The sequence below is a fragment of the Amyelois transitella genome, chromosome 18, assembly GCF_032362555.1.
Source record: "Amyelois transitella isolate CPQ chromosome 18, ilAmyTran1.1, whole genome shotgun sequence".
Lineage (NCBI taxonomy): Eukaryota > Metazoa > Arthropoda > Insecta > Lepidoptera > Pyralidae > Amyelois > Amyelois transitella.
The window spans coordinates 7,111,610-7,137,924 of NC_083521.1; the positions used below are offsets into that span (position 1 = coordinate 7,111,610).

The window sequence follows — 26,315 nt, forward strand, 5'->3', positions numbered from 1 at the left end:
GCCGAAATGCGAGGATGCCGAAACGATGCCTAAATACTAGTTAATTTCAAATAACCCACTGCTTTTTCTCCCGACCGGGGCAGCCCTAGAAATGCCGCGAAGTGGGCTGGCGGCTGGACAAAAAGCGATGGCCACACTAAAATAATTTCGTTTTTTTTTTTTTCCAATTTTGTAACTAATTTTATCACAGGTGTCCGCATCCGCTCGCCTTAGTTTACGAATATATCAAACGAACTGGCCACCACTGTGGACTGTAGCTCATCAGAACGCAATCAAACATATAGATAATACACAATAAGAAAAAACTGAAATATCGCTGTTATGAACGAAGACCACAAGGATATTGTAAAACACTAGGTTACTTCCGATAAGTACAAATATTTTGAATGCTCTGCAACCTTTTGGTCTCGAGTCACAAATGTCATACAACAACAGAGCGTACATCTTAATTTAATAATTTATTACTGTTTAATGTCGGCAGTATTTGTTTCAAAACTCTCTAATAGTGTATCCGTGCTCAGTTTTCACAATTTAACCAGATATTACAAAACGAATACTTATTTCATAACTACCTAATTTTTCAGCTTTCCTTATTGAAATTTTTCACGTATAGAAAAGTTAATACAGCTATTTGGTACACCTAAATGTCTCTAACTTCCAAAAATGAAATGCTACATACAATAGAGTCTATTACAATTTCGAAAATTTAGGAACCATAATACCCAAACGTGGAACCAAATACATACTACATATATTGTTTTTTTTTTTATTTATAATTAATTTTGAAAATAATTACATATTTATTTCATATTACATGATAATCCAAACACTTCGTAGACGGATTCGAAAATACTAAAAGTGTAAAGAAAAAACGTCAGATACATTTTATGAAACAGAAATAAACTATCATCTAGATACAAATTTTAAACGATAAGAACTGTTGTCGCCTCTGCGCTCTTAATAAATCTACATACATAATTATACAAACATGAGCTCAACACCGAACTTTGTACTTTTTCTGCGGGATAGCCCCTGATCACTGTGGACTAAATATTTCGATGTTTCAAACTCGAGTCTTTACATTAATTTAGAAAAATTGTCAACCCATAACTTAGAAATAATCTGAACATCGAACAATGAAATCGGCTCGCGTATCCAAGTGGTCTCTTTGTTTTCACAGTGAATCACTCAAGTAGAAAATCCGGATGAAAACTCAACTGTTTACTTAAAAAACATAATAATTCAATTTTTAAATCTTGCCTGAAAATATAGTCTAAAATATCAACGGCTCCAAGTATCTGCTAATTACGGCATGTCGGTTGATGGGAAATCAATACTTAGCTATTGTAATATGTGTTGTGTAGCCTGCGTAACACTTCTATATTATGAAGAAATCTATGGAGAGATCGGAATAACGGATACATTACTTACTATACAAGGAATTAGATACGTGCGGTGTCATTGTAGAGCTACCCAGCTGCGGACTAAAAGAAATATGTAGATATCGTCAACTTCGTGTGGAATTCCTTCGGCTAATGTTAATCAATTCCAGTTTAATTCCTCGTTCAAACGTTAATACGCTTTGCAGAACTCTGGTTAGCTCTAAAGTGACATTATATTACGGTGACGAAACAAATAACATTAACAAAATAGTAACGTAACAGAACGATGCTCTATTTCGAACAAGCCCTGCGGCGACTGCTTCCATGCTTACCAACCGTCGCGAATCGAGGAAAATTAACCCGGGCTATTGCTGTCTGGGGTGGCTGGAGGTTGGCCAACTTAACGATCTAAAGATCGAATCGATTGACCGGGAAAATTTCGAACAAAAAACCGGTGTTCCGAACGGGGGAGGCTGCGTGCTTCACTATGTGTTGCTGTGTTTAAGGTTCCGTCTCTCACCTAACCTGCTACTCTAAGCACACCAGTCGACGCCTGGTCCATCCTAAACTGAGGTACCCTTATATTATAGATCAAATGGTTACAAATGAAACGATAACAAACGTGTAATACCAAATAAAAAATCTTACACTTGCTTAGCTAGGGCCGGCCGCCCGCCCAGCGCGGGTGCGTACTCTAAACTCAAGATGGTATAACATTTTGTACAATTCCGCAAATCAATTCGCAATTTTCCATTTTACTATTGAGCCTTAATAAATACCATTAGCGCTAAGATAGTTATTCGATTTATCTTCCTGTATTAAAACTATCGTATTATGTACATGGCTATACATCTCTGTACAACTATCTATCTTATCGGTTTATATCTATTTGAGAAGCGAAATAATATGTGTTTGTGTTCTGTGAACTCAGGATGGGAACTGAAAGTGTAACCGCGTTGCGGGGTCGGCGGCCGGCGACTACATGTTATAACAAATACATCGAGATAGCGGACGCCTCGGGGCGCCGACAGTGCTCCATAGATGGCGTTAGTGCGTGATCGATATCGGGATTTATCGGGGTGATGCGCAGCACTAGTCGGCGCCCCCGGCTCAACCGCGCTACATATATCTACGAATCAAACTAATTATTCTTCTATAGTATAATAGTAAGTGTGTATGTATACTGATTGTTCGATACGGCGAACGGTGATGCGCGAGCGTGGGGCGGAGTCGACGCGGGCGCCGCGCGGCCGAGGTGGGCGACAGGTTCTATTGAGGGCCCTTTGTATTAATTTCTTATTTTTGCGTAAAAAATCAACATTTCTTGAAGGCACTTCTGATCGGACGAGGTGGCCCAGTGCGATTTGTGTTAGACGGAAGCCAAAAGTTGTAACTGTAATTTTGATTTTCTTTTCGAGGTATTTGGACTATTGAGTATGTTGCCTTCAACTATTGCGTCGGTTCGGTTGTGGATCGAGTGTCTATGAGGCTGAGGGCCGCGAGGCGCCCGCCTGCGGAGCGCGCGCTACACCAATGATAGCTACTCAAACGAATAATCTTCATCGGAAAACAAAACTTTCATAAACTTTCTGTAAATCAATTTATTTGAGACAAAATTCCATTGAAAACATAACTATAAATTCCAGTGAGAATTCTGTTCTGTATATTGTAAATGTTGAGAAGAAAACGACAGAAAATGATAGAAATGGTGTGACGCTCCGCAACCAGTTGTTAACATGTGCCCACGCATTGTTTCGGAAAATAGTATTTTATCTAACGAATAAACTTAACCCTAGGTTCGGATATATTCCGAACAAACTGAAATTTGAGCCGAACTTTGCCGAAATATCGTAAATACAAATAAGGATGTTTACGTCAACTTCAACTGAAGATGTTTAACAACATTTAGAATTTTGTTACAGTTTATCTTTATACTTACTATTGAAAATCTCTCTGCATGAACTGAAAACCGGCTATCAGTATAAAAATAATGTGTAAATCTTTGTTTGTGGATCGAAAAATAACCCTGCTCTATTGTACTAAATACTATGGTTAACGTTAATTATTCCTAAAATAATTATGACGAGGTAAAGGTTGACAATTTTCGGCCACCGAGGTGCGCCTCCAACTCAAGCACTAAGAGGAATAAACCTGAGGAACAACTGAAACAGGCTCGGAAGGGGGGGAGGAAAACCAAAAATAAAAACAACGAAATGTCAAAACTTAAGCAGTAATATATTAATCGTTTTTTTCCTTAAAGAATAAATCAATAAATGATTTTACGATATACACAACTATAAAAACCATTTTAAGATAATACTTAATAATAATATAATAATAATTATATATAGCGAAATATATTATGTGCAGAAATAAAATTCTAGGTGACTTAAATTTTCTCTTACTCGTATAACCTAATGAATTTCCTAGTAGAGCGCTTGCGGCAACCGCCGTCCAACATACAAATTCAATTTTAATAATTTAATTTAACTTTTTCTTTATCAATAATTTTGAATCTGAAGGCCTAAATGCGAGTGTCGTAAAATTTTGGTGTGCGAAATTTTCGTCCAATGATTATCTAGCCGAAACATTGTGCGTGTTGGTTATTGGCGCTCACTCAAGTTGTTCGAGAAAGTTCGGGGACTTGAAGTATTCTGGGACGGGGTCGTCGAGCCGGGAGATGACCTTGTAGATGGACTTCTTCCAGCTCTGCTCCGTGTCCTTCCCGCCCTGGATGGCGCGGAAGAACTCCCGCAAAGTCTGTTCTACCACGTATCTGAAGTTTGGTGGGACCTGGAATATGTAGAATTTAATTGTTAGTTGAATATGCAGTGAGACTTGCTTATATCGTGTGATATAAGGGTCAGAATAGGATGTATGATCGTAGGATAAAATAATAAAAACCTGTGATTGATGAAATTTGACCGTACAATTTTACGATATGTACAGCGAAAAAACTTATATGTAGACACCGCTTTAAGCCAACTTAGATGGCAATTGGAAATAAACTGTGACAGATGGTATAAGTTAATAAGACTGGCTTCATTTGGTTTTGACTTAAACCGACAGGAGATAAAAATGCTGGGACTGTCTGAATCAAAACAATAAGAGTAAGTTATATAATCCTCACCTCAATGTGGTTATTCCTGTTGTAATGCAGGTTGAGCACCCTGTACAGCTCGGAGTCGCCGGCCACGTGGAGGTCGTCCGCCGTCTTCAGACCCTCGCTGATCGCCTGCCGGGCATACTTCTCCATCTGGATGTAGTAGAACTCTCTGGAAGTAAAGAAAATATGGTTTAAAAAGTGAAAACCAGCAAGAGATATTTAAAGCTATTAAACTATGTCATCCTGTGTGCCGTGTGGTTCCCGGTACCAATTGAAATAAGAAAATTGCCATTTCATCTTTTCCCATGGATGTCGTAAAGGGCGACTAAGGAATAGGCGTATAAGCTTGTGATTCCTCTTTTAGGCGATGGGCTAGCGACCTGTCACTAATTGAATCTCAATTCTATCATTAAGCAAAAGAGCTGAACGTGGCCTATCAGTCTTTTTAAGACTGTAGGCTCTGTCTTACCCGCAAGGGATCCATTATTCTATACAGGCTAGGTAGTGAGGGATAAACATAGTGTGTGCCAGCTGTTTCTTTTCCCTTGCAACTTGTAAAAGTTAATTAAGGGAAAGGCTAACTTGGGACTCATCTTTCAGTCTCAGTTCTATCATTAAGCCACACAGCTGTCGGCCTTTTAGTGTTTTTGGGACCGTTGGCTCTGTCTACCTTGAAAGGGAAAGAAACGTGATGTACTGCCGTTCGTCCCGGTTGCCGTGCCCCCGTAGGACAGTCCCCCCGTCTATAATCAGGATCGTGAAATTTTATACCATTTTAGAGGACGCGACGCGTTAAGCTTTTGATGATTTTGTGTTTTGTTTGCTAAGGTAGAAAAAAAAAACACATTGACACATTGGACACCTGTTTTTGCCGTATAAATCACCGTACGCAAATCAAAGATGACAACAGAAAGTCGCTTTTGTATGTTCTTTGTTTGTGTATTTCTCAAAAGCTTCGTTGGACAAAACTAGGTTTAGGGCAGGATGTAAAGCTTTGTGTGAAATATTTGGACCGATTATGTTTTATTTGTTACTTAAAATTTTATTTTAACAACAGTGATGGGAATTAATCTATGCTTTCTCTATCACTTTTCCCTTTATCGGCTCCTATAAAATCTATTTTGACCTTAAGGTCAGGTCAAGTGTACGTCGTCATCTGAATCAAGGAGTTTGAGTAAATGAAATATACAATGCAGGTAAGTACAGTGGCAAAGAATGTCTTTCCTCTCCAGAAAATACGCGTATGTATTCCTTACAAATTCAGTTAGAAATCAGATAAGTAGCGGAACGTATGCACGTTTTTTTAGGTAAAAAAAAAACGGGTTTCTTCAATGCTTTCCCTGCCCGCATGTACTAGATTATGTCAGGCATGTACCGCTTACAAACAACATCGTTACGAGATAGCGATCTGGCGATTTCTCCTAAACCATGAAAGAAATAAATATATACATAGTAACTATCACGTCTTTGTCCTTTACAGCAGAGGCAGAACCAATATGCATGGTGATTATTTTTTTTTTGGTGTTTAAAAATATGTTTTTAAATGTATGAGAGTATGTTATGTTTGTTACTATTTACCATGAAAATTACAAAACGGATTTGGATGAAACTTTTTAAAACTACAGCAATATAGCTTTTATACTTACCTACCAGCGCCTCGCTACACTTGAATTAATTAATAATCAACGACACATGTTAAAATCAGTATCTGTGTACGCTTATTGAAGACATTATGGACAAGTGTGAACACTTACGAACAGACATTAAGATTATATAATAGGATTTCAATAAAAATAGAAGATACCATTAATTATATTACAATGGTTGGTTTGAGGTTTTGACAAAATGGTGACGTTCCGTCGTTTCCAACTATAAGCATTCATTTAATTTATGTTTATAGTAATTAAAAAAGGCGTTTTCAGTGAGTGATCAGTTAAATTTTCTCATTAATTGTTAAAATCAATAATTTAATTTCAAAAAATTTAGATTAAAATATTATCATAATAATTAACAAAAGAGTAAATTTTCTTAATATAAACTCGAAAATTGAACCAGTTTTGAATATATTTGATACAGACATCGAAAAGACCCTGAGAAACCATATTAGCTTCTTTTTTCAGGAATGCAAGGTAACAAACCGTCAAACAAAAGTCTAGTAGTGTTTAATTAATTTCTCGTTAATCAAATTTAAGTCTCGTTTTAATTGAAAATTCACCCAAATTTTGCGAATCAAAAGCTGGCACAGTGCACGCGAAAAGAGCATCTAATTATTTAGACACTTCATTTACTCAATTACGGTGAATCTGCGGAGTGCCAATTAAAAAATAATAGACGGCGTGCGAGCGAGACCTTCAAGGGTTCTTATCGGGCTTAGAGATGATCCCCGCCAATTGATGGCTGCATATTCCTCTTTTTTTTTAAGTTCTGCGAAGTCGGTATTGGCATTTTTAGGTTATAATTTCTGAATGAAAGATTGCATATTGCGATAAGTCCGCGCCTTTTGTGCATCATCTTAGGTTAATGTAAAAATTGGAATTTTATATGCAAAAAGGGTTCAATTCGTACATTCAATTAGGATTGAGGATAAATGTTTTCTTTGTATAGTAAACTAGTTTAAAAATTCTATGTTATGGCACCCAGCTATATTTTAGGTAAAGGAGTGCTCTGGCGCAGCAGTTAAAATTCGCTTTTGCATCATGACATTACCAAGTGTCCAATTTAGTCTATAAAAGAAAAAAAAATAAAAGTACAGAATTAGGAGTAGGCGAAACTGAGGCAAGACTATCAATTGGCTTTTTATAATAAATGCTGCATGCGAATCATCTGGCAAAGGGGCGTATTACATTCAGCCATCATCATGACATCATGCAGTACTCACAAACAGTTTCCGTCAATTCTTATCACTCTGATACCACAGAATATCTAGCTAATTCTGTGAAGAACACAAAAACACGGAACCCTAGTTGAAAAAAGGCCTGAAAACTGAATTAGCTTCGTAATTAGGCCTGGGAGACTCTCGATGCGCTCTCGTAAGCGAAGCGAAGACGCGAAACGAACGCTAGCTCGAAAATGGCTAATCAAATCCTTTTCGCTGTAGAGTGCTTTATTTTCATTGTGCTGAAGTGTCGCTATGTGATACCCCGCGTCACTCGTTATTAGCCCCCCTACGCGTTTTTTTTTCTATTTTCGTCTGGCGAAAAGTTGGAATTCTTATTTTGAAAACTTGCCAGCCATTTTAGAATGGTTCTGTATTCTTATTTTTAAAATTTGATTTTACTTATGCAATGAGGATTATTATAATATGTTTGAGGAAATTTATTTAGACCTTTTATTATAAATTGTTATCCCAAAAACTATCCATGTTTTCTTATTCTATAATCGTTACAAAAATCATTAAATCCCTCAAATCAAATTGCCAAAAGGACCTTAAATGCCGTCCCCTTTTACCATTCCGTGACATTTGAATAATGTTTCGTCTAAGAAACCGTTACTGTGGGAATCAGCTGTAACTGCCAATTGTTCACACATTCTACACACTCACTTTTTGCAAACACATACACAACACACAAATTTGAACCCTTGCTAGATAAGAATAAGATGTGAAATCAAATGTTTTCGATTAAATTTCGAAGTAAACTTCAAAGTATAAATCAATCCTGATGTTCATCACTGCCATTTGATTTTAAACTTTATTACGAAGTATCAGAATTAAATTTAAGTAATATATATGTTCTATTGTTCAAGTTTTCTTAAGACGTACCATCTTGCTTCTACCTGGAGGCGAATTCTTTGTTTGAAGAGCGCAGTTGCATTTGGTTTATTTTTTTTCAAGTTTCTTAGCAAATAATAGGACGGAATTTAAGTTCCGAAGAAGGTCTTTGTAGCAGATTTGAAGAAAGTAGGCGTTGTAGGGAAGTTTGGTATTCTTTGAATTTAGCGCTAGCATCAGATTGATTAAGATTTGAAGCAGAATTAACGTAAAATATTTAACCGAAAAAATATTGGTAAATTTTCTTGAGACTTGAATTATCCTATAAAAATGAATATGATTACGATACATACAAAAATAAATAAGTTCAACAAGAACATGCTTTATCCAAGTATAACTTAACGTCTAAGGAAAATTTACTCAGATAACAAACATCTATGAACAATTAGGCATTTTCCAAAGTCAATGTATAATGTATTAGGGTAAAATCACACCACACTGATATCTTACTATGTGGTTTGCACCCTTCAAGAAAGTGCCGCGGTTCCCGTGTGAAACCCGCTTAAGTGAACTATAGAGTTACAAAATTTATAGACATTGACTTTCTTAACACTTGCAAAATATTAAATGATAAACGTGCTGCTAACAAAATGGATTTAAGTGTAAATTTTACTTTTATATTTTATAATATAGTTTTATTAATAAATTATGAATAATGTTAAAAAAATAGATTGAACATTGCAATTGACGTATTTGTTTTGAGAAAAAAAATATAAATAAATAGATGGTGTTATACAGAAATCGTAAAAGAAATGTATTCTTTTAAAGCTAATTGCATCATTCGTGGGCGCGGAATTATTTTCAAATGAATCATAGTATCATTACCTAACTGAACAAACTCATTAATCATATGAAGTGTATTATAAATTATGCAATGTTTCTTGCTTCAGCTTATTTAACAAAAAAAGCTATGAATACATCATCAAATATTTTTGATATAACAAATAAAAAATAAACCTAATAAAAATAATAAATGTGATTTTTCTGTGTATGTATTTTTAAGAAACGTGTTGCTGATGAGAAATGCTTGTTTTTGATAGAGACTGTCTTAAAGATTCTTAGAGCTATGGCAGCATTAAGTCCGATCCAAGACGTTCTTCGGAGGGGCACGGTATTGTTCGTTTTTTCACAATGTCTCCTTTCATATTGTTGACTTACTTCGTGCCAATACAAGTTTAAGTTAGTAACTTGATTTCGAACCGTTATTTCACTGGGATAATTATTTATTCTTATATTTTTTTTGTCGTTTTCTTTGAAAAATATTAAAGAGAAGCAAGGTCAGGTTATTAAAGTAAAAGTGTAAAGATTAGTTTAAAAAGCGGATACCATGCCCTAAAAGTTCATGGTGGAGGGTGCAATTGGGAATGCGCAAAAATTATAGAGAGTAAAAGTAATATAAAAATAATACAAACACAAAAATACCCTTCTTTCTTTCCCAGAGGGGTAGGTGGAGACTACATCTTTCATCTTACCACGATCCCTGCATACTAAATTTGCTTCATACACATTTATTACTGTTTTTGTACAAGCTTGTCAGCGAAGGTTACTTTTAACTTAACCGCGGCAGGACGTCGCCCATAAAAATGTGGAATTTGACCACCCAGAGACCAAAGTGAAATAATATATTTGATTTGATTATGTATGTTTCAGCATATATCAGGAACGGATACAGAAACGCAAATTATTTTCGTCAGGAGCGCTATACTTAAACATGTCCTCTATATCGATTAACTTAGTTTAAAAAAGAAAAAATGCAAGATTATAAAATGTAGGTCGGACATCGGCGGTGTTCGTCTTTTTATTTCCATAGCTTGCGGCGACATGCGGGCACATACAAACACATACCGCTATGTGATAAGAGGGTAAGAACCTACTGCCTACTTGCGAATTATTTCTAAAACGATATCGTAATCCGTTACTGAAGAATCTATTATGAATGATATTATAATCTTGAAAAATTATTTAAGCAATATACCTGATAAAGTCTTGTTTAAATTGTTATCATTTTTGTACCAATCAAATCAGGGTAAAATACAATTTTGTATGTGTGTTTGTAACGCGATAGCTTTCGAACCCCTGGTCTGATTTTAATGAAACTTATGTAAGATCTATGAATAGAATTTACAAATTCGTAGGGCATCAACATTAGTTAAAATCGTTTTTGAGTTATTCACAATCTTGTTAAAAAAAGAGTGTTCGCTTGGTCTAAGTTCGCGGCGAACAATTAAAGTTGTACTTATGTATTATTTTATACGACTAAATTTCGTGGTTTATAAATAGGCAATTAATCTTTCTGGTATTTTCCTATACCTATAAGCAAGTACTTATATAAAAATAAATTCCTAACAATGTGTTCTTAGAACCTTATCTCTCAGTAGGTTCATGTGAGGAAAAACATGAAATACTTAACAATAAACTTGTTTGTAATGTTCGAATAAAATAAAGCTGTTTTATTAATTACATACATATAATAAAACGTCTTTAAAAGGTCCAATTTAAAATGAGAAATTAGTTAGAATTTTAATTAGATTAATTTGTACCTTATTTTTTAAATTAACTTATCTATACTCGTATCCATTAATTTTCTTTACAGCTTGTTGATATACTTAAACCTGGCACAACATTAACATACCATACGTATCTACAATGTAAGTACATATAGATTAAAATAAGTAAATTGAAATATTTCGAACAATAATACCTAACACTGGCATTCAAAAACTCATAAACGAAAAAAAAGCGTAGTTTCGAAATTCAAAAATAGTTTCCAGACATCGCCTTCACAAACACTCATTTTGATCGCTGCCAAATACAATGGTTATTAAAAGCTGATGCTTGGGTTCAAATGATACCTACTAGGTAATACGTAACTGTGTGTGTGGACGTCCAGCTTTCGAGAAGTACAGGAGAACGAGCCGACGGTCAGCCTTTTGTAGAGTACTTACGTAATACAGAGTAGACTGTGTTTTTGGAATTTCGTCATTATTATAATTACACTGAGTTATTGGTTGTTCCCTTAGCGGTAAAGCTTTTAGGTCTAGTACTTAGGCGAGGTTACTAATTTTGCATAGTGAAACTGAATTGTCTGAATGGGGACTTGACATATTTTGGAAATATCCGATAAATATTTTTATTTAGTACCTTTATATTAATATTACAGATTAATTTACATTATAACCGATTGAAGGATTATCCTGATACCTGAATGTGGCCTGTAAGTCTTTTTTAGATAAGGCTCTTTCCACCCCGTAAGGAATAACGATCATATATTTTTTGTACGATTAGTATTTGATTGCTCAAACGCCGACGTCTTCTTCCTTAAACCAATTGCTGCATTTAATCATGTCAGCATAAGACAGAATAAAATCCGTACTACATGTAATTTTAAATTAACGATGATTTTGTCGGCTCTGTACACCGCATGGTCTGTAAAAAAGTTGCACGGCACAACGCACACATGCACACGGGCGCACACAGCGACGAGTAGAAGCGAGTAAACTAATACCGGCCGGATTAATGCTTCAGTTAGTGAAAAAACTTTTTTTCAGACTGCGCCGTCCGCTACAGGGCCGCACTCAGTTCATTGGACGTGTAAATTTATTTATTTATTTTTTGTCATTAATCGCCCATCGTCGTGTAATGTTACAGTATCTATGCTTGCTAAGCGTTACACCTTTATGGTAAAAATGCATCATTTTAATACGAGTTTGGTTAGTCATGTTAGGTGTAGTGTGTATATTAAATTTCGTTCTCGAATTGTATGCAACTTCCCAAAATATTAATTAGTAATAATATTTTACTGATCGATTAATAAAATAATTATTTAATACATAGATTCATCGAAGTATTTTAATAGTGACTGTTGTCTGATTGAAATTAAAAAAAAACATATATTATCAAAACTGGTTAATCCAAATCATACAATTGGTATATGCCTAAAGTCTTGTGTATTTTCCTTTGTTAACCACAATTGCTATGAAACCGTTAATTATTGTTTTATTTCGTGGTTTTATTAAAGCAATTTATGTAAGACTTTAAGGAAATTACTATATTATTAGGACTTACATGAACGTTTTTTAAATACAAAGTTCAATCTTTTATATTTAATTTATTGCTGTAAAAACACTTACGATTCAACCTACAAGGAAAGACGGTGATTTCCTTCTCCTAACCGTAGTTTACAAAACAAAACCACCTATCTAAATAATGGAATTATAATTATAAAATCAGGTCTTTGCTTATGGAAGGGTGTCAAAGATGACACTTAGGCATTTATCAACTGAGTTTAGCTGTCAAAATGTTAAATTATGGTGTCGCAAGTGCATGCCGAGCGACATGCGGGCTGTAGACGGTTATCTGCCTCTATGTTTGAGGACACTTTCTCGTAAACAAGTCTATGATCTAAAAAATGCTTCAGTCTAGTTTCAACATTTTTCCTAAGCTAAAGTAGTAGTAAGTGGAAAAAATTTCTTATATATTTGACGTTCGCGGATCCAAAAAATTTGTAATTTTTAATTTGATTTGTACCTTTTTATTTCTTAAGAAATAACAGTTCTTTGTAGCTTGTGCCTACTAATGTACTAGTAATTTTATAAGTTGTGATCATATATTAAGTAACCTTACCAAACGAAAAGTATTTTCACATGAAAAATTCTTTCTATTTCTAATCAGTAAGTACTGTCGGGGGCAGAGACCACCTCTTCACATAAACAAACATCATAAAGTGGTCCCATTTAACCAATGAAAAAATTAACATTTATTGATTAGAGTCCATCCCTGGCTAATGACTCCCTCCCCGTGCTGACCCGTCTCTGTCTTGCACCCCCGCTTCAAAAGTTCAGCTCATTTGAGTACTCAGAGATTTTATTACCCCCCAACTACTCGCCTCGGTATTAAAAAATTGAAAAAGGGTTAAACAGACCGCCGTTAAGGAGATATGTGACGTGGGGTTTTTTATTTTTGCACCTTCTCGTTTTTTTAATTATGATACGTTTTAATTTTGGCACCGATTTTTTATTGACTTATTGATAAGCAGATACTAATGGTTGAAGGAAGTTATAATTTGGTGTTTAAGTTAGTTGGGGTGTGTTTGCAATAAAAGAGGATTTGCCATTCCCGCGAAAGCGTAACATTACCCGTATTTGTAGTTGCGCCAGGTCAATCAATGCTTTCACTCGTTAAGTCTTAAAGTATTTAAGAAACATGAGTTTTATAGATTTTTAGTTTAAAGGCCACAGTATATAATATTCAAATCATAAAACAATCTAAAACCGCAATTGAATTAAAACTTCATTAAATACAAATTTAAAAAGACGCTTTGTGCTCTCACCTTTAAATTTAAAAGGGTTAACCAAATGCGTGGACGTTTAAGGGCCAGATCTGACCATTTACGGGCACTTGATCTCAGAATGACTACTAATTACCGCAGACAGTTTCAAAAGCAGTTTAAGTGTCCCTCCCTGGCTTCGCTACATGCGGTTGGCAAAACTGCTTTGATAAAAACAAAATTCCGATTCTTTAAAAGATGAAAAGATCGTTATATTTATTTTTAAAAACTAAAACGTGCAATATCTTCTCATTTGATTTTGGAGAAACGTTTTTAAATCCTGATTTCTTTATTTAAATGTTATATATAAATGTTATATATAAAGGTAAATATATATATTTTTTATCTTAATTACTAATAACCTAACACTTTATTCTATTAACGTTTAAAAACTTTTTTTCGTGAAAAAACATTGTTGCCTGCCAGTAATACAGTGTTTTAACATTTTAATATGGCGTGAGGTGTCTAATATAATTACTTTAGTGGAGCATCGTTACGTCGTGTATCAATCTTACTCAAGTTATTTCCCAAGAGTTTTCTTCAGTTATTATTTTCGATAAGTTTTTGCTTACTTGATCAACATTTACATATAACACGCGTTAACGTCATATTTGGTATTGCCATACTATATTCATTCCCAGTGGCGGGTAAAAAGAATCGTCCTTAATTAATTACGTCTTAGAATTTTTCCATGCGACTTGTCGCCCTCACTCGCTTGATTTCCCGTGTGTATACAGCCTACGCCTACGTAGCACCTTTCATGCATGTTCTTAACATGGGTATGTATAGTCTATACTGGTATTTCTTCTTCAATGTTGGAATGGAGGTCTTTTTGCCTCGTCATATATAGAAAAGTTTCATTATAATTAGTTAAAAAGTGCGCAGCAAAAAGATGGTAATTAATAAAAAAAGTTCTGGAAATACTCGTGATGAAAATTGAATGAACCTTGAAAAGAGTTCAGCCTTATATTGCATCATTTGTATTTCGTACAAGAACGGGAAAACCGCATTTTGTACTTACATACTTAATATACGCCTTTACCCTAAGACCAGTAAACAATAATATCGCATCGGAAATGAAACATTAATAATACGAAACGACTTCTTCAGCAAAGTCCATTATTAAAAGACCTCTTGATATAGTACGTTTGTAATGAAAGTTTACTAAAATAATGATGTGTTAGAGGTCTTTCCTTCTTGGTCGGTAGCTTTGTACCGAGAGATATGGTGCGCGGGCGCTGGTCGACTTCCGTCCGATAAATACGAAGGATAGAAAAGGACACAGTTTATTGTTACAAACAATTTAATATACCAAGAAGTTGATGATAAAATTACACTCATTAGCCTCAATTCATAAGCAACAGAAATTAACTTATTGAAATATAGATTATTTAAAAAAAATTAAGACAAGACTGCATACGTCATGATACCGTTGCCTCAATAAAAAAAAAACAAAAGTCGCGTGACGTTCCCGCCCAAAAACGTGTCATTAGAACCGTATTAAGGTTTTTTAAGGTGCACACTAATGAAAGAACGGCGCGCCCGCTCCTTCGAGACCAGCGCAAGGCGTGCCGCGGCCTCGCATGACAAACAACTCAAGGGTACATACATTGTCACATGTAACTCCGCATATAAAACTTTACAGCTCTATAATACTCCCCTATTTAACTTCAAGTATCAGATTATCTAATTAGGTACCCCTTTTAATAATTAAAATAGAGTTATAAGCCGAATAATGTCCAAGTTCGAGGATTTCCTGTACGATTTGATAAGAAGAATATGTCCCAGTTTCTAACAATTTGGGTACAAAAACGGCTCCGAAATATATGCTTGTAATGGTGCTGTAATATGCAGGGTGGAGTAATTAAAAAACTTTATGCCCCATCGAAGACAAGATAAGGCCGCGCTCGGAAGAAACCGCCACTTTTCTAATTAAGCATTCATTAGCTGATGGATTACGTGTGTGGGGGTTAGACTAGACGGCCATATTACTGGTTTCATTCGAAAGATGAAAACAAAGCGCTTTTAGAATGTTAATACCTCGTCATCATAAACGACCTTAAATTAAAAAAGTGACGTATTCTAAATTTAATATAGGCCAGTGCGAACGCATTACGACGCCCCAACATGAGCTATGCGTTACTTCTTGATTATAGATAAGTAAAGACCACACCTTAGCGTGTTTTAATTATATTATTAACGACGACGGCCGACGAAACTCTAATATTTTGTAATGGCTCGCGTATCGCAATGATATGTAAATATTCTGCCGCGCCCGCACATATTACCTACTTCGCGTGCGTGTTGACTTTAATTCGGAAGCGAAGACATGTTTGCCCGAATTTACAGTCAAGGCGTGACTTTCCCACCTAAATATAGGCGAATTCTTGTAGCAAAATAAACATAGTTGCTAATAGGTTGAGGAGCCACTAGAAGGAAATGGAAACTTGTGTAATTAGCAGACTTTTTTGAAGGAAAACTACTCATAAGCTTCCTCGAAAGGGTCGTATTAATTACTGGAGGTGCTCATACGAGCGTGGTGCGATATAAATGGTCGTCCACTTGGCGCCCTAGCCTCGGCAGGCCTTATTAAAAATGTTAACACGTAAATTAGACTCCACACGGGAGCAGTGTATTAGCCAACCAATTAAATTTTACACCGTATACAATGAAGTTGCAAGGTGACTTCATACGAGACGACTGAACATACTTATATGTACGAGTATGTATGTATTAACAGATCCCCGTATGATCCTTTGATGAAACGAAAGTTGTGATAAAATATTCTATTTTCTTTCACATTTTGTAATAAAAATATCAAATCTAGCTGTGCCTTCTACTTAACACAATAATTTAAAATGGCATATGAAATTGCGACGTAAGTCATTCCGTTTTCTGGTTGTGAGAGTCCTTATGCGGAGGTTACATTCTCAGTTGCATTAAATAAATATTAATTATTTTTAATCTGTGGTGTAGGTATTTTCGAATTTGGAATACCTCGTAAAATATAGATGCATAGATAATACCGCTGTGGCTTACGTTTCTATACAAAATGGCCTTTACGCTCCTCGGCATGAATCGCCTTCGTATGTAAATGTGAAAAAGGGAAACCTGGCTGTCTAAGTGCACACCCTCATGCTGGATGTGTAAAAAGATTAATTGGAGTGCTGCCATGTTCTAACAATTTGCGACGCCTTGTTAGACGGAGAGCTGGCGTCCATTTTGCTGGAGGTAATCTGCTGTGGTTAGAAGTGCGAAATTGAATATGCGCTGTAAATCTCTAGATTACTAGAGGACTTAATGCGACTGCGACTTCTTTTACTAATAATATCTGATAGAATAGTGCATTCAAAATTCACGGTTTCAAATATATAACAAATTATATCAGTTCCTTAAAACAGACAGTACCCAGATGTCCATATAGAACCCAACAAAGTAATACAATCAAATCACTTATTTACACATACAAATAAATTTGTAGGTACAGAAAAGCTGGACCACAAAAGCCATAAAACTTTGACATGTCTAATAAATTATAGCGATCAAAACGTCACCTAGCTCCCGGTCTTCGTACCGGGCCGGCCGCAGACCACTTCTGCGACTTAATTAAGCAAAATAACTTAAATGAGTCACTTGCTAATTAGTCCTATCGTCGCTCTGGCTAATTCTGCATACTCTTTGTTTGTGCGTTTCTTTGAGTAGCGCGCAGCAAAGAATTTGTCTTTGAGGAAAAGCATGTTTGTCCCCAGAGAGTTTTTCTTTACGGTTTTCGAGGCAATGGAAGTAAACTGTTGCTATTTTAAAGCAGGTTTTACACGTTGCGATGTCCTTAAAAGACGTGTGAAGAGTGCTCTTAGTGCGTTAGTGCTCTCGTGGCATAGTCTACACTTACCTCAACAAGTGGCCGGCTGAATACCGTATACGTCTTTACTTCCTCTGTGATTCTTATTTCAAAAATTATATATTTTTTATTTAAGTGAGCCTATTTTCAAAATTCTAAATGTTATTCCTTGACATTTCGTTAATGACGCGACAGTAAATTTTACCCAATTAAATTTAACTTATCAACAAAAATAAATCGCGGGTTACACTTATCGTGATTTAACTTTTAATTTAGTTCTGTGACCATTATCGCTAAATTGACGTTTTTCCATCATTAAAAACGTACTAATTCACTTATCGATATAGAAAGGCTATCATAAGTTTGACTTTTACAATCGTTTATTCGTTATTAATTTGTAAAAATAATGAATTATTGTGTTGTTATTAAAAGCTCGTATGATTTATTATTTTCTTGATATCAAAAAAAAAAATATGTTAATAAATTTAATTTGAAATGAAAGTACTTTACCGGATTTTGTGAATGTTAGACAAGATTACTAAGTAAGGCTGAATATTTAGTTTTAAGTGGAATATTTATGCTTAATAATTACCTATGCTTTTTGCTTAATATATATACCGTAAACCTGTTGTTTTATAGTAAGAATAATTGACACAAAATTTTGATGACATACATAGTCTCATCCCTTATACATATTTAATTAAAATTAAAAAAAATGTTAGTGGTGCCCATTTTGTTACGCCGGCAATAATGTTTTGAACAATTTTCTTTTAAACTGACATTATGCAAAACATACAAACGCAACCAAAAGGGGAAATGCCTACAAATTGGTGTTTTTAAAATGGCCACACCACCTTCTAATTGCTTGGTTGTCCACCCTCGCCCTTCCTTTCCAGATTGTATCGCGAAGGAAATGGCCATTTTCCGATGGCCACGATCATTAACAACTAATGGATCAAGTTTTTCAAATCTTTTAGCCATTATAAAGATGTCTATTGCGTTACAATAGATGAGCATTTCTTTGGTAACCACTAACTTATGTAAAATGGCCGATACTTGTACAAGAACGCCTAAGCGCTTTCTTAATAGCAGGTCCAAAGGTACAATTTTATATTGAAACGATAAACTTCAAGATAAAATGCAAATTTTTGGCTTCTGTTGTTATATTTTTTGGCAATATAAGTATTGCATATTATATATATAGACATTATTTTATTATATGTATGGATGCGGACCCTTTGAAGGTAATTTAGTATCCAATCGAAATGAGAGATTATGTATGAACGACGCAATATCGTAAGGCTAATGTTATCGCATAGATACTTAGTTTTATTAAAAAGTAACTTGTTGCCATTTGCGTTTCATTTGTTAACGCACCAAAATAATCTTATCAGTGCTTTTACAAAGTTCTATTTATCTTTAGATAGCGTAAGCTTGAGATAGGAAAAAGCTTTAATGAAAGTTGATATAAAGTTTCAAGTGTTTAGCATACATACATAGGTACATATGAGTTGTCTTTTACGGTCATCCAAGTAGGGATGGGACATATTTTTTAATAATTATATGGAAAAGGGTTTCATTATTGATAATGATGCAATTTCTGTATTTGAAATTAATGTAAATAATTATATAGGTAATATTTTCTCTATTGCAGATTTTTACTTTCATTGCAATTTGGTAGAGTGTCCAAATAAAAGTTTCATATCATATTTAAAGATTAGGTGTGTGTTTTTGTAAATCGAACCGAGAATTCAATAACAATTCAAAATTATATTTCGCCTTCTTACTTTGACTTTGTACTTTTATCGATAAATTTAACGAATCCTACACCCATCTCTAAATATAAGTGTGATACAACTATCTAGATTGTTAGATAGAAAATAAGGGTTAGTTATCATAGGAAGGCTTATGGCAGGCGAGTCTTATCAAATAGATAAGGCGCCGTGGAGTAGAAATCAATAGTTTGACGACTTTTTGTTGCGTACAATATTTATTGCAGAACAAGAGATATCAATACGTGTGAAAATGTACATTTACTTTTTTCTTTCTGAGTTATTCTCCTCATAACGAAAGTAAGAACTGCTTTGAAATTCTAAATAATGACTCTTTTCGTGTTGTTGGTTATGCTAAGCTTATACTCGTATATGCTAAAATGATCTTATGGTGAGGACTTTTTAAGGTAATAGATTGCAAGTTGATGGTAACGAATATGAAAGACTATTAAACTCTAATTGTGAGGATCGAATCGTGGGCCCAAAGAATAAAAAAAATACATGTTTAATATAAATAGTAAATATCCGAAACCGGAGAAAAAGATCTGATTAAACATTACACACGCTACAAATTATAAAAGATCCTCCTACCAATATTAAATGCGAAAGTTTGTAAGTATGTGTGTTTGCATAAGAAATTGAAATAGGTAACAAAGATAAATTTATTTAAGATTTAACGCGGACGAAGTCGCGGGTACTAACTAGTTGTTGTATAATGCATACTTTAAAATGTTTTTACTATGGGTACTGACATCAGTGCTTATCATAGACAATCTTCAATAGGAGAAAATTAAAGGCTAGGCCACCCTAGACTAGAAACCTTTCTTATATAATTTATAGTAATTTCCCCTTGCACGTAAATCTATTTATTGAATTCCCTTTATCCGTCTTTACGCAAATGTATGGCAATAAAGCGAGGTGACTTGTTATTACGAACTTAACGACTATTCATTGTGTATTAAATAATTATTTAATAAATACACCATATTTCATACTTTATAAGAAATAAACAAATTAAGTATAGAAAAATAATTTCAGTGAAGCATACTAAATTAATCTACATATAATAAAAAAATATATATGACTGACGACTTTTCAATCACGGTACAGCTGAAACTATAGGGGAAATCAAATTTGGCATATAAGCATCTGAAAAATGGGGATTAGTTATGATGAAGTATTATGGGAACTCTGATGGCAAAAGCTTGTTTTAACACTCTTCTGAAGCAGATGAAGGTTTCAGCTATGAAAGTTTCATTTCATAGCTGAAACCTAAAAATTTGTTCTCGAATTCCTGAGGCTATTTCAAGTCCCGAAAGAAGTTATTTTTTTCTAACATGACAAAAGATAATGCGTTTAACTTAAAAGTAAGTATACTAACTTGAATAAACTGAAACTAAAAATGTTAATACTTACGCGGCGTTTACATATCAATAACATCAAATACGACTGAGGACGTTATCCAAATAGTTTTGTTTATAGAACTACATTTCCTATGAAGGGGTGACTCCCCCTTAATGAGGAAATAGTGAATTTACCATAGATTTTCCCTTTAGTTATTAAATTACGTGACTAACTGCCTCAAGATTGACGGTAATCGGTTTAGTGGATTTTAATTGTTCATGTGATGATGAATTAAGTGTGCTTCAAAGCTAAAAATATGCGAAAAAGTACCTTTTATTGCTTGATTAATTTTAAGAAATACAACATTTAACGGTCGCGTTTATTAAAGTAAGTTTTTAAATTTAATTATTTATTTACATTTAAAATAAGTGTTGAAAACTAGGTGACAAAGCTAGTGATTACTGACAATACGTTGAGAATAAAATAATATGAAATATATTATAATAGGACATTTAAACTCCTCCTAGAAATTAAATACATCGCCAGACATTTAAAGTATTGTAATAAAAAAAACCTGTGGGAGAATGAAATAAAGTAATTTCGACTTACCTAAAGTTTGAGAACCACTTGACGAGCTGTGCAGTGTTGTTCTTGTTGAACTTGATGTCGGGGAAGTACATCTTGAGGACCGCTGAGCTGGGGTACCGCACCCAGAAGAACATCAGCTTGGCCTTCCGGAGGTGCATGGGCGTCAGGGTTGAAGAGTGCAGTGGAGTTAAAGGTAGTATACGATAAATATTTTGGTGGTTATATTAAGACTGTAGGTCTATGAATATCAGATAAAAAAAATTGAAGGGACTGTACAATTTAGTAATGATTAATTTCTGATTAATTGCATAATACCAATATAAATTCATAAACTACCTACATTAAATAAGTTTCGAAATAAGAATTCTGGACCTTCTTTCGACATTGGTTTTAATAACGGAATAATATTTCTTATTTCGAAATTCGTTTCGATAAATTACGATATTCGCCTGACTAACAAGAACTTGAATTTTCTATTTTTATATTTTTTGTTTTATTATTGTTGTGTTTGCAGTAAAAGCTCTATCTAAACGAACTTTTCAAGATAAACGAATTATGAGCTAATTAAATTGTGATAATATTTAAAACGGGAAGCTTATTGATTACGACCAAAAACACATAATTAACTCTTACAACTGCCGTTTTAATTGATTCTGAGATTCGTTAACTTTGATGTTATTTTAGCGATAAATTTGACTTTGTTAGTTTATCGCTGTTTATGTTAAGTTGTTAAAGGCTACGGCCTATTAAAACAAACTATTAATTTATAAACAAATTGTTGTAAAGATTATAAATCTGAAATTAGATTTTTATAAATTATCACTTTTTTGTATTAACTGTTTTGTTTTCTACTTATATTTTGAATAAAGTTTTTGTTTTATATTCTAACATAGACATTTTAAGTATTAGGTACTGTGATTTTGTATGACTTTCTATTGGTCCGAAGAAATCATTAGGGTAAAGCGCTGAACTAAATCTGATTACGCTCCAGTGTAACGTCGTAGGCTGTTTTATGAAGCACCACAAACACATAATCCGTTCGCATGTCTAATCTTATAAAGTGCCTTATCCGTTTGTTTGTACGGTAATAAATAGGCAATATAAGGCATATATGCCAGCTATCGAACGAGATTTAAGTTAGGAATGAGGAATTAATGATGAGAGAAAAAATTAATGTCAAGATTGACTGCTAACGTTTGAAAATGAATAAGCATGGCTTTGAAATATTCGGAAATGTAAATTTTCTTTTAATGTCTTGGCCTTAACTTGGATAGTGTTTTTTTTGTTTGTATAAGAACATAAGGGGGATTTACTGAGTTTATTAATGCTATTTCTGTTTATAGTTAGAAAAGTACCGTGGAAAATAGAGACCGCAGTACTTGAAGGGTTTCTAGACTCGTAACACCTATCTATTAAGTAGGAAGTCGCTAGTGGCAGTCGTAAGGTTAAACACTACAGAAATAAGATATCTGTGGGCGATTGCGGCCGAGGATTTGTGACCGCGTATTAGCTCGGATTTCGTTTATCGTAGAGTTGACCTGTCGCTGGAAAGGAAATTTATTAGAGTAAGACTATTTGAAAAGGATATAGTAGGCTGAATCCCATCGTAAGGCAGGTCTGTGGAGTTGCAGTCTGAATGAGGATCCTGCGTGTCCATGTGCTGAGGGTGGTGCGGGACTCCTCCGTGGTGCGGCGCGTGCGCATGGTGGTGTCGAAGGTAGTCTGGTGACGCGTGCGCCGTGTGGTGCGCCGCTGCCATCAGCGCGGGGTGGAGTAGCACCGGCGCGTGCGGCAGCGGGGGCGAATCGCGCTCAGGCGCCGGTGGAGAACGCGCTAGACCACCACCCGCCCCGAAGAAAGGAGAGTACGGCGAGAACACTTGGCTCTCGTGCAGCGACGGATTAGGTATCGCCACTGAAGTAGGCAACGCCATCCCACCCGGGTACGGCCGCGGAGACGGTGACTCCGGGAATTTGCTTTCAGGCGAGTGTCCTACTCCCTCTCCCAAGATCCTGCTCACGGTCCTCGGCGTGATGCGCGTGTCCGTCACCTTATGCCGCTTCTTCTTAGGCGTCACCACCAGGCTCAGCGCTTCGTTTTGTTCCGGATTCGGTTCTCGCTCGTAGTGGCCATTCATCGGCCCGTAGAGGTTCGCTAGCGGTTTCGGTGGCGTCTGGAACATGCCTGTCGGAGGCCGCACGTGAGTGCCGTGTCCTGGACCGCCCGCCTCGGGGTGCAGCTGGAACGCAGCACCGCCTGGCGCGCGGGGACCATTTATTTGACTCATCAACATCGGATTGTGTGTCATGAACGGGACGCCATTGGGAGCGCCCGGGTGGTGGACGGGTGTGTTACCTGACAACTGTCCCGATGGTCTCTCTGGTTGTTTCGGCGTCGGCGATTTGCCCTCGAGCAGTCGGGTCGCTCGCAATAGATCCTTGTTAAGTTGCTCCGCCGCCGCTGCTGCTGCTTCAGATTGCTTGCCGATCATTCGACGCTGATGCACAAAGCGGGTTACGATCGAGTCTATTAGGCTAGCCAGATAAGCAGTTATTTCACTTTTGAGCACCTCCGCTAATCCTTCAAGATCAGCACCCGAGACTGGGCCGATGGGTCCGTTATTATTCCTTATGGCATCGAGTCGCTCAGCGAGTTCAGATGACAATGGAGGCTTCGGAGTAGGACCAAGTTGCCTTTGTTGTGGTGAAGGCTGGTTGGACTGTGACCTCTGTTGTTGATTATTTTGTTGATGTTGCTGTTCGGCAGCTTCTTTCATTCGTGCTTCTTGTTCTAAGAATAATTTCTGACTTACATTTAAATACATTGCTGCGGCATTATTGAGGTGCTGATGTGGATGAGAAGGGTGCATGTGATCACTAGGAGGAAGTGGAGGCATTAACGGAGGTAGAGCGCCATTGAAGCCAGGTGGGAGGTGCGGGTGTGCCGCTGCATGAACGTGCATTTTTGCCGACATCATTTTACTCATAACTTGTGACAACATATTTGGCGCTGCACTGTTGGGTATTGGTGGTGGAACCTCCTTAGCAGGCGACGAAGGTTCTGATTTGGGCACAGGATCGTCGTTTTGTTCTACGTCACTAGAAGCACCGTCGTTGTCGATCGTCTCTGATTCTTGTCCCATTCGATTGCAGAGTTGCATATATTTTTCTTGCATTTCAGCTAATTGTTCTTGCATAGTTCTAAGTTGTGATTTTAAAGCATTCTTTTCTACCAATTTTTGTTGTATAGGTGGTCGCTCACCGTCGTCCTCGGAGTCGTCTGACACAGTTTGAGCACTACTACCGTGGCTGGTGCCGTATCGTTCCGCTGCACCGTCGTGTTGCTGAGGGTGATAAAGTTTTCTTTTCTTGCAACCGTTCACTTGTGGCTGTTGAGGCGCGGGACTAGCACGCATAGTCGACACAATGTTCTCAACACGAGCACGTTTCACATCAAGAGGTCGCGGCGAGGAACGCTGAGCATCACTATCACGATCCTCCGGTTCGGACTTGGGAGCGAGGAGAGGCTCGGACGGCGGAGGAGCCGGAGGCGGCGAGGTGCGCGAGTCCCCGGCGCTGTCGAGCGCGAGCAGGGCGTCGTCGAGGTCCGGCCTGGAGTCTCTCGAAGAAGGTCGTTCCGGAGATCGCTTCTCCTTCGGTTCGTCGTTGTTATTATTCGCAAGCACGTTATTGTTGTCCGGGGAGAGTCGCAGCAGCTCCTTCTTGCGGCTTTGTAGGATGTCTCGCAAGACTCGGTGCGCTATATCTCCACCGGCCGCTTCTTCAGCAGAGTCGTCCTGCATGGGCGTGCGCCCGAGCAGTTCATTGAGCATCTCAACTTGTGGGTAGCCAGGAGCGAACAGCCCGAAGTGCTGGCGGCCCTCGAAGATGGCGCCGTAAAGTCCGCCACTCATGTGTGCGACGCGCGCGGGCGCGGGTCCGTTCGCGGCGAGAGTCGAATAAGAATTGCGCGGTTCACCGGCGTCCACGCGCTGTCTCGCGCGCTTCTGTTTCTTTAGTAGTTTATCTGAGTAGGGCGCGTGTGAGTCGGCCTCCTCCTCCGATGACATCATAGGCAAGACGGGCCGCGATTGGCCGGGCAGGCGGCGGGATCTGCCCCACCGCTCTATCTGAGCCGCATCGCCCGGTCTGAAACAAGGGTGGGGAGTAAGCACCTGCTCACGCGGCGTTAGCGTAGCGTCTACAAGGCAGGCATGCGTTAGCGCTGTAGACGTGCTACGACAACGACGGCGCTCTTATAAACTTTTAATGCGCTTACGTAACTAACGAAACTTTTTGTTTGTAATTGTAACTAGTAACTTTCATGGAGCTAAATTATTAATAGGTTATAGGTGATCTGATAAGAATTAAGATTTTCTGTTTATTAGGGTTCTAGCCGAATTAGACGTAAAAAAAATTATTGATACAAAGTATTTATAGGTAACTTATAAAAGTTTTCTAAAATATCTAGTCCCATGTCCGACCTAGCAGACTTTCAAAGATTGTTATCGTGAAATCGATCGCCTATTACGAATTAAACACGGATAGCGTTCGAATTTACCTAATAGCTTGACATCAAACAAATATGAGCATTGAAATGCTTGAAGGAAACATGATTTAGGCAATAGATAAAATTATATTAACCTCATGGCGACTGATAGGTATTTTTTTACTATCTAAATTATTAAATTATTATGGTAATAAAGTACCAATATAATTAAACATATTTAGCTAAAAATTAAATGTTAAGATTTTATTTGAGAAATTTCTGATCATAATTTGTCGAAAACGTAGGTGACTCTTATAAGAAAATATACTCTTAATAAATTCGTATATAACTGGCTTTCTGCAACTTAATAAGTCTTATAAGAGCGTAAGAAATGTTAGTTGTCTTAAAAAAACAATAATTTAATTTAAGTAATCTTGATTACAACCGATGTTAAAAATTAACAATAAAAGATGGTTAATTAAATCGATCTTGTATTATAGTTCTTTAAGGGAAGCTATTTTCAATCAGTACTCTCGCGCAACCCTTATAAAGATCAAGGAAAATCCAAGATTTTTAGCTCCATTCTTATTTGCATAACAGTATTTCTATTACAAACACAAACAACTGTACTGGAAAGTATAGATGGGTATATGGCCATCGCACCTGTAAATAAAAACAGAATACAAACACATGGAGGAC

General features: G+C 36.4%; 1 protein-coding gene across 1 annotated transcript in view; it reads right to left on the reverse strand.

Moving 5' to 3' along the window:
- Positions 1–3,475: 3,475 nt before the first annotated feature.
- LOC106130679 (homeobox protein prospero) overlaps positions 3,476–26,315 on the reverse strand; it is an 82,537-nt gene continuing 59,697 nt past the window's right edge. Inside the window, exons 3-6 of the mRNA XM_060949313.1 lie at positions 22,686–25,276; positions 21,150–21,309; positions 4,513–4,657; positions 3,476–4,175 (exon numbers count right to left, since the gene is read on the reverse strand). Coding sequence (XP_060805296.1) covers positions 3,996–4,175; positions 4,513–4,657; positions 21,150–21,309; positions 22,686–25,200 — 3,000 coding nt within the window. The 5' untranslated portion in view covers positions 25,201–25,276 and the 3' untranslated portion in view covers positions 3,476–3,995. The remainder of the gene's footprint in view (positions 4,176–4,512; positions 4,658–21,149; positions 21,310–22,685; positions 25,277–26,315) is intronic.